General features: G+C 44.5%; 1 protein-coding gene across 1 annotated transcript; it reads left to right on the top strand.

Annotated features, from left to right (window-relative positions):
* Positions 1 to 46: 46 nt before the first annotated feature.
* LOC127768021 (probable protein phosphatase 2C 31) lies at positions 47 to 3329 on the top strand. The gene is made up of 4 exons (XM_052293522.1): positions 47 to 1482; positions 1684 to 1797; positions 2425 to 2689; positions 2796 to 3329. The coding sequence occupies exons 1-4, from the start codon at positions 82 to 84 to the stop codon at positions 2909 to 2911; spliced, it is 1896 nt and encodes a 631-aa protein (XP_052149482.1). The 5' UTR covers positions 47 to 81; the 3' UTR covers positions 2912 to 3329.
* Positions 3330 to 9275: the final 5946 nt, after the last annotated feature.

Here is a 9275-nt window from a genome sequence, read left to right on the forward strand (position 1 = left end):
TCCCTTTCCTAAAAGGTCAACTCATCTCTCCATTCCCCCCCGATCCCCAAAATCCAAAGCCCGAGAGAGGGAGAGAGGAGAATGGGCAATGGCATCACCAAGAATCCGTGCTTCTCCGGCGACCCGTACGCCGCCGCCGTGGCGTCCGACCCTCTCCCGGACGACAGCCACGGCCACTCCTTCACGTACGTGCCGTCCTCCGCGGCCGCCTTCGACCACTCCCCGAGGTCCGCCGCGGCGTCCTCCGAGACGTCCTACTTCTCGCTCTCCGGCGCCGCCATCAGCGCCAACCCGGCGACGTCCGCGTCGATGCCGTCGTTCCGCCTCTACAACGAGCTGACGTGGCCGCCGTCGACGGCCTGCACCTTCGAGAGCTCCCGCTCCTTCGCCGCGGCGCCGCTCATCCAGGCCGCGCCGCCCAGGCTGTCCATGTCCGGGCCGCTCCACGCGACGTCGGGGCGCTTCTCCGAGGCGTCGGGATCGGCCTCCACCGCCTCCGACCGCTTCTCCGACCACCCGTTCATGGACGGCATGCTCGACCGCGCCTCGTCGGCCTCCTCCACCGCCAGGCTCATGCCCAGCTTCTCTCACCTCATGTCTGAGCCCCGCGTCGCGCAGTCCGGCCTGAGCAATGAGCGATCGCTCATCCGATCCCTTGTCAGGGTCGCCTCCAAGCTCCGGTTTGGGGTGCCGCTCTCCGGCCGCCGGTCGAATGGACCTGCCGAGCCGACGACCAAGAGCGACGGCGACTACCGCTCCACGCCCAAGGGCAATGTGGAGTGGGCGCAGGGCATGGCCGGCGAGGACCGGTTCCACGTCGCCGTCTCCGAGGAGCACGGCTGGGTGTTCGTCGGAATCTACGACGGCTTCAACGGCCCCGACGCAACCGACTACCTCTTCGCCAACCTCTACGTCGCCGTGCACCGCGAGCTCAAGGGCGTGCTCTGGGACGACATACAAGGCGTCGACGTCGTCACGGACAACCTCCCGGACCCTGCTCTGGCCAATGCCACACACCTCTGTTTCCTTGACGCAGGCGGCGTCGGCGGCGGCGGCGACGACGACCCCGACGCAGAGCGCAAGGCGAAGAGGGGGCGGATCGAGCGCAATGCCGATGACGACGGCGCGTCGTCGGTGCACCGCGACGTCCTGAAGGCGCTGGCGCGCGCGCTGGCGAGGACGGAGGAGGCGTTCTTCGCGGCGGCGGAGGAGCGCGCGGCGCAGAGCCCCGAGCTGGGCCTGGTCGGGTCGTGCGTGCTGGTGATGCTGATGAAGGGCAAGGACGTGTACCTGATGAACGTCGGCGACAGCCGCGCCGTGCTGGCGCGGCGGCGCGAGCCGGACTTCAAGGACATCTTCTTCAGGCCCGACCAGGACTTGCAGCTGCTCAAGGCCGAGGTGATCCGCGAGCTCGAGGCGCACGACAGGAATGGCCTCCAGTGCGTGCAGCTCACTCCCGAGCATAGCGCCGCCGCCGAGGAGGTAAAATAAAAAATAAAATTGCCCCATTCTTTTACACTATCTTCTCATCCTTTGTGTCGTAGTATGAACACATTAAACTATCACATCTTTTGTTAGCGTACATGTACTGTAGCTTAACTGACAAAAGAGAAAAAAAAAATGAAGTGATTAGTTGATCAAATTGCTTGTGGAATTTTTTTTATTTTTTTTGGGTTGGTGCAGGAAGTGAGGAGGATCAGGTCCCAGCATCTGACTGATCGGCAGGCCGTCGTCAACGGCAGGGTGAAGGGGAAGCTCAGTGTTACCAGAGCATTTGGTGCCGGCTACCTGAAGCAGGTATGGGCCTATATAAAGTGCTTCTTCTGTAGTTCTGTTTCTTTTGTACTGTGCCACATCAAGTACATATTTCTATTGTCAAGATTCTGCTCTGTTGTGCATCATGCAGTTACTGATTTATCTTTTTCTTCAGCATCTAGCTCACTGAACACGTGCATTTCTCTGAACATGTTAGATGTAAGTAGTAGTGGTCGAAGAACTTACTAAGAGTAACGTCCTGTCACAAGAAAAGAAAAGAGTATTAAAGGAAGTGTGTGAAACGAATGATGTAGGTCTTCTCCTTAAGACAATCTGTTTTCGTCAGGCTTTGGCATCTGTAGGCCCTCTAATTCACACGTCCGTACTTGATTAGGCACTGTCCAACAGTTAGCTGAACAGCGATGCTATAGGCTGTGCTTGTTGACGAAAAACCTAAAAAAGGGCTGCGATTGTGACTCGCAATTCGTGCATCGATCCCACCCTGAAATGTCGACATAACCCACACTAGCAAAGAGAACAGTTTATCCATGTCCATCTCGGTTTTCCTCTTTGCATTGAAACTACAGCCAAAAACCACCGTATAGTTTGCTCATATATCAACCTGGTTATCTGACATTTTCGGTGCCTCCGTTTTTTTGTTCCTCGCAGCCAAAATGGAACGACAGGCTGCTTGAAGCCTTCAAGGTTGATTACATCGGCGCCGAGCCATACATCAGCTGCACGCCGTCGCTGCGCCACCACCGGATCAGCTCCAACGACAGGTTCCTCGTGCTGTCTTCTGACGGGCTCTACCAGTACTTCACCAACAAGGAGGTGGTCGATCAGGTCGCCATGTTCACCGCCGAGCAGCCCGACGGCGACCCGGCGAAGCACCTCGTCGGAGAGCTCGTCCTCCGCGCCGCGAGGAAAGCCGGTGAGCAAAATACAATGCCCTCCTGTTTGACATTTAACAGATTGTTGCAAATTTAACTTGATTTCTTGAGCTTAGCTTGACAATGCTGTCATGATCGATTATGCAGGCATGGATTGCCGCAGGCTGCTCGAGATCCCGCATGGCGACAGGAGGAACTACCATGACGACGTGTCCATCATCGTCATGTCGTTCGAGGGGAGGATATGGAGATCGTCCGTTTAGGCTTTGCCAGGCCTGAACAAACGCCAGAAGCTTCAGAAGAGAGTCGGATGCCTTGCTTCGTTTAGGCTATAGTAGGCTACAGTAGACATCGGAAAAGGCAAAACAAAACAGTAGTAGTGCCCAAGCACATGTGCTCAACACCTCAAAAAAAAAAAAGAGCACATGTGCTGATCTCCTAAAAAAATCTAAAAAAAAAGAGAAAGAAAACCAACAAGTGCATAAGCTGATGTGCCATGATCGAACTGCCTAGTTCGAATCATGTGTTCTTCTTTGTTTGTTTGTTTTGTTTTTTTTTTTTTTTTTTTGCCGAAACTGCTGTACATAGTTCGGCAGGAGGAATGATGGTAGGTTCATGTAATTAGGTTTTTCGGCATGATGGCGATATAAAGAAGAAGAAAGCATATGCCCAATAATAACTGCTGTGTTTGTCGGTCTCAACAAGCCAATTCTGGAATCGATTCGGATTACCTTAGCAGCAATGGGCAGGATTCCTATTGCTGAAACCAAATTATTCTACATGCATTCCATCATGCACATCTTGAGTAACCGAGTTACTTGAGGGGTACTTGGTTTATTTTTGCCTGCCCTTCTTTCTCTTCCTCGTATGCAATGACTTCATAACTAAAAAAAAACGCATACAGAGAGAAAAATGCACCTCTAGAACAAGAAGAAAAAACAGAGAGGAACGGCTATAGAGTTTTGACATAGCAAACAACTGGTGCAAGCCCCATGTACGTCACTTGTGTTATAAAAAACCAGAAAGGTTTGAGCTCTGAACAGGCCAATTTTTAATGTAGAATTGATGGAGATGAAACAACAGAAGCAACTAATTAAAGAAGACACAATGGACAACAACATCGACAAATTAACTCCCAACTGGTGTGCCTGGAAAAACGACAACAGTACGTACGTCAATGGAGCTTTGTATATAAAATGCTCTCCAGAGAAACAGAGGAGAAGAAGAATCTACGTTGATTTCCTGGGTTTGAATCTCCCGGTCCAAGTTGAGAATTCGATAACTTCGGAAAGCTTTCCAGAGGAGGGAGAGGACTCGCCGTCGCCGGGAACATTGTTTAGGCCATGTTTTTGCTTAGGTCAACTCTCGCATCCATCCATCCAACAAGCCTAGTGTTGAGACCTATGCTAGCGTAAAAGAGAGCGTAGAAATTTATTTGAGCAAGTGGCAATAAAAAGGCCGCATCGAGACATGACCCGTGTCTATGTGCTAGATATCCGATCGACGATGTATATAGTTTGGCTTTTGAGTGAAGGAGTTTGCACGTTTTTCTCGTCAATGTTAATGGCTGTCCAAGTGCGTATTCTAGCTTGCGGGGTAATTAAGCAATTTTAATCTTTGTGCCGTTAATCTAAAGAAGAATCATATCATTCTCCATGTACTGGTACTGCTAATACTGATGTACACACGTAAAATTCACATTTGTATCGAAAACCATATTACCTCTGGTTATAAATATTTGATGTTTAGAATAAAATTTGATTAAACTTTTAAACTTTAACTATGAATTTTTATATTAGATTGAGTTTATAAAAATTAATGAGTTTGTGATATTATGATAGCACTGGTCAAGGCAAATCTATAAATATTACTCCTACTTGACATTTTCTTTAACATTTAGGGCAAGATTCCGTCAAACTATTGAAATTCCAACAAATAATTTCATATTAGAATTAATTTATAAAACCTAATAAGCTTGTGATATTATGATTGTACTTTTTTTTGGCAAATCTACTCATGCATTTATTTTTGCCTCTATACTTAGCATGTGAGAAATTATTGGTTATAGTAATTTTTTATAGGAGGGAGTTTTTATTTTATTTTTAAACTAATCATTCAAGAAGTTGTTAATGGTCGTAGTTTTAAAAGTTTGATCAAATTGTATCCTAAATATCAAATATTTGTGATCAGAAAAATTATTTATATGCACGACATAGTCTTTGAAGTACCAAAAGGTACTATACCTTGTATTGTCCACATCTAGCAAAGTATATCACTAATGATCACCATAGATATGTTGAGCTAGAGTTATCGATGATCTACAAGGTGTGTGCATGACATTTCCCTTAAGGCATGTTCAATAATGGAGTCCACAAGCTCCATTGTTTCATCTTCGGCCTATCAGTCGCAACCAACATTTAAATTCTAAAACTTAAGTTTAGAGTTGCTATAAAATGATATCTACACCATATAAGGTATAATTGTTGCAATCTATTAGCTACATGATTTTCTACTAAAATGACCTCTCTTACCATTTTCCCCTCATTATCTTTCTTATCCATTTTATTTCTCCCTCCTAGAGCACCATAGCGTATACTCCTCTCCTTTATATTCCTCATTTCTCCATATATGTAAAAATGTGACATAAGCATGCTATAAGCTCACTGATATTGTATTTTCTTAGTAGAAATATTAATTGTTTTCAAACGAAAACCATATTTTGTTTATTTGTAACAACTCAACCTAGTTTTTTTTTAATCATTATAGGAGCATACTCAATATCCATGACCCAGAGTGATCAAAGTTGGAACACAAAACCTATTTTAATTGCCATAATGTTTGATGACGACGAGGGCCCTGTAGTGGTTCCCACGTCCTAATAAAAACACGCCGAACCACCTCTACCGATTTCCCAACCACCCCTCCGATTCAACACCGGCAGCCCTTGGATGCAAATACAACATCAGCAGCAGCCCTTGGACGGGAGTACAACGCCAGCGGCAGCCCTTGGACGCGAGTACAACGCCAGCAGCAGCCCTTGGACGCGACTACAACGCAAGCAGCAGCCCTTGGACGCAAGTGCAACGCCAGCAATAGCCCTTGGATGCGAGTGCAACGCCAGCAATAGCCCTTGGAGGCGAGTACAACGCCAGCAACAATCCTTGGACGTGAGTACAGCGCAAGCGGTAGCCCTTGGATGCGAGTACAACGACAGCAATAGCCCTTCGACGTGAGAACAACGCAAGTAGCGGTCCTTGGACGCGAGTACAACGCCAGCAGCAGCCCATAGGCTTGGATTTAGCACCGATAACTATTGTCGTGTGTGAATCCAATGTTGGATTCAAAGTTTGAGATTGACCCCAAGTTCCTTCACAATGTTTGTCGCCAAACTTAGGTGTCTTATGATAAAGTTCCACGTTATTGAGGATGCTCTAAATGTCATCAATACCATGTAGGAGAATGTCAAACGAAACCATTATGAGTAAAGAAAAGATATGATATCCAAAAGAAAAAACCTAGGTAGAACAATTTGGTCAACGTTAAAGATACAAAAAATAGAGAAATTCCTTATATAACTTGAACATGTTTAATTTAACCATTATTTTATTTCTACTTCTAATAGGCATATCAAATAACCTTAATGCTAGCACCTCGTTTATCAAAAACTATTAATCCATCCATATATGTATGAGACGCATAGACCGAACAACAGAACAACATAAGTAGTATTGCATATGAGTCTGATGTATGGGTCCAACTTATTACGTGGACCATGTTAGTAGAGTTGCTTTTTTATATATACAAAATCATGTGCTAGATAGTTCAGTTTTCTTATAGAGAAAAACCCTTGTGTACCCCTGAAACTTTACCCAATCCCTTAATATGCCTTGAGTTTTGCTCATTCCCTTATATACCTCTAAAATTTTGGATCCATTCTACATCATTTCCGTTAGTTGACCGTTAAATTCTTAGTAAAATATTCATTTTACCCTTTGGTATAAAGAAACATATAAATTTATGAGGTTTTTATATTTATGACTTTGTTATGCGAGATATTATTATGCCAAAATTTATTTTTAATATGACGTAAAAGAATAATATTTATTTTTAATTATTAAAAATCTTATAAATAGCATATTATTGTTGATTGTAGTACAACATATTTGTTGTATAAGGCAAATCTATTTATATGCTACATAAACAATTTTTAATAACTAATGAATAAATTTTAATTTTAGTGTCACATATGTAAATAAATTTTATCTAAATAATATCTCGCATAACAAACTAATAAACATAATAGTTTCATACTACAAATTGTTACCCTCCAACAATATACTCCATATATTTATACCCAAGGGGAAAAGGTGGATAGGTTCCACCACAAGTAACCTAACTAGTTAAGCCATGCCCACCTCACATAGTATATAATATTCGATTTTAACTTTACAATCAAGTAGATAATATCAACTTCAAAAACATAATCTGTCAACGTTCATCCATGAATAATCTAATTAGAACAAAATCTAAGTTTATTTATCTCTTTTATATGTTGAACATTACTATAGTGTTGGCCTGGTGGGCGACTCCATAATATGTTAGAATTGGAGGGGTGGACTCCAATAGTAGTCCCGGCAATGCTTAATGGGATAAGAGGGATGGAAAAGAGAAGAGAGAGGAAGAGAGGGGGGAGAGGAGAGTCTATCACATGTGAGTTCCACTAGCCACGTCAGCAAACAACAGCTTCCTAAACCACTGAAAGAGTCGGTTTGCACTAGTTTTCGAAGATGTGGGAGACCTTATTCTAGGTTTTGTGGTTGAGGGAAGCAATTCAATGACGAGCGAGATGATGAGGGATGCAAAATAGACTTATTCCATGATATTAAACTAACTATAATTATTCATGCCTATTTTATCCTGGAATAAGTCCACTTTGACTCCCTTAATACAATCCTAATATAATTCATATCCATCATCCTCAATACTGGAATCTTGATTGCTCCAACTATAAGAAATCGGTGCAATTTAAGTCACTCTACGGTTTTGAGGGTGGTTTTCACTAACAAGACACCTTGACTTGGTCTGCCCTATGCTGATGTGGCTGCCCAGTCATAAAATAAAAGTGGGTCTCACAAGTAAGTGACTATAGAAAAAATAAAAACAATATGGGCCCACTTGTCATCTTCACTATCCCGCTCTTTTTCCTTCTTCCTAGCTCTCTTCCCCAATCTCTCTCCTTCCTCTTGCCCTGTTGGCAATGGCTAGGGAGGGAGCAGTGGCAGACGCTCAACGGTTGGCATGGGAATTAGGGAGAACGAAAAGAGGGAGAGTAGTAAGATAATCACTTCCATGTGGGTCCCATGACTTTTTTAAAATTTTTATTTGCTGACTCTGCTGTCACGTGAGCGAAAACTGCCATCGAAACTGTTGAGGGAGTTAAATTGTACCGGTTTTAATAGTTGGGGGTCAATATATCTCGTATTACGGATGAGGGATACGAAACAGATTATAGAGCCATATAAAGGGAGTCAAAGTGGACTTATTCCTTGTGTGGTCTACCGTAATGGCCTGATAGTAAGCCCAGCAATGCTTAATGTGCTGATAGTACCACAGTCCAGCCCGTTTCATGAAAAGCGCGGTTGGGCTCGGGTGTTTCCCAATGGAGTGGAGTCCCTTCGCCGTGCCGTTCCGTCTGGCTCCTCCGATCTCCCCCAGAAATCGTCGTACGCCCACTCGCCTTCGACGGCGCGAGGCCGGCGCATGGGTGCGAACGAAGGCGGGGCAGCATGGTCCGCTCGGCACGGCTGTCGGCGGCCGCAGAGTTCGCTCGCAAATCGTCTGAGAAGAGGCGCAGGTATGCACCCCCCAAACCCAAACCCGAAGCACGATCGCCTGAAAAAAAAAACAACAAACACTGTAGTGTTTATTCGCTTGCTGATCAATCGCCAGCAGGAGAATCCCGCATGTTGCATCTCGGGACGAATAAATAGAATCGCTGGACTGCATCCTGTTATTGCGTTGTTATTTATATACTCACTCCGTCCTAGAATAAGTTATTAATAATGTGATATATCCTACTTAAATTTGTAGTATTAAAATATGTCGAGTATTAGTAGTACTTTATCTATCCTAAAATATAGCAAACTTATATTAGATGAGACACATCTGGTTATACTAGCATGTATCTTATCTCCGATATAAGGTTGCTATATTTTAGAACTGATGGAGTAATATTTTACGTTTTTCTGGATCTGGAATTCGGGATGGGATATCATAGATAAAGCTCTGCAAGGCAAGCTTTTCGTGGTGATGCAGGTGGGAGTGGATGGTGCAGGCGTGAGGTCTGCACATTGAGCAGGTTCTGCCCATGATCTCCTGTTTACTGCAAAAACTAATGCATACAGAACATTTAACTCGCCACACTCCATAAACCATACAGATCACACTTATTGACCTGCATAGAGTATTAAGATCATTTGGCCGTGTGCATCAACGATTCAGAGATTGGCATTTTTATGACGCATTTTGGAGACCATTGCACAACACTCTCTGAAGCTCATGTCGTGCACCTGACGAGTAAAACTATCTACTCCTAGTAACTTGGGAAAAAGTAAACCGGTAATTAGA

This window comes from Oryza glaberrima, chromosome 3 (assembly GCF_000147395.1).
Source record: "Oryza glaberrima chromosome 3, OglaRS2, whole genome shotgun sequence".
In the NCBI taxonomy this organism is placed as follows: domain Eukaryota; kingdom Viridiplantae; phylum Streptophyta; class Magnoliopsida; order Poales; family Poaceae; genus Oryza; species Oryza glaberrima.

Coding starts and splice junctions, on each gene's coding strand:
- LOC127768021 (XM_052293522.1), top strand. CDS start 82: ATGGGCAATGGCATCACCAAGAATCCGTGCTTCTCCGGCGACCCGTAC. Junction 1,483..1,683: donor ATAGCGCCGCCGCCGAGGAG/GTAAAATAAAAA, acceptor GGGTTGGTGCAG/GAAGTGAGGAGGATCAGGTC. Junction 1,798..2,424: donor GTGCCGGCTACCTGAAGCAG/GTATGGGCCTAT, acceptor TGTTCCTCGCAG/CCAAAATGGAACGACAGGCT.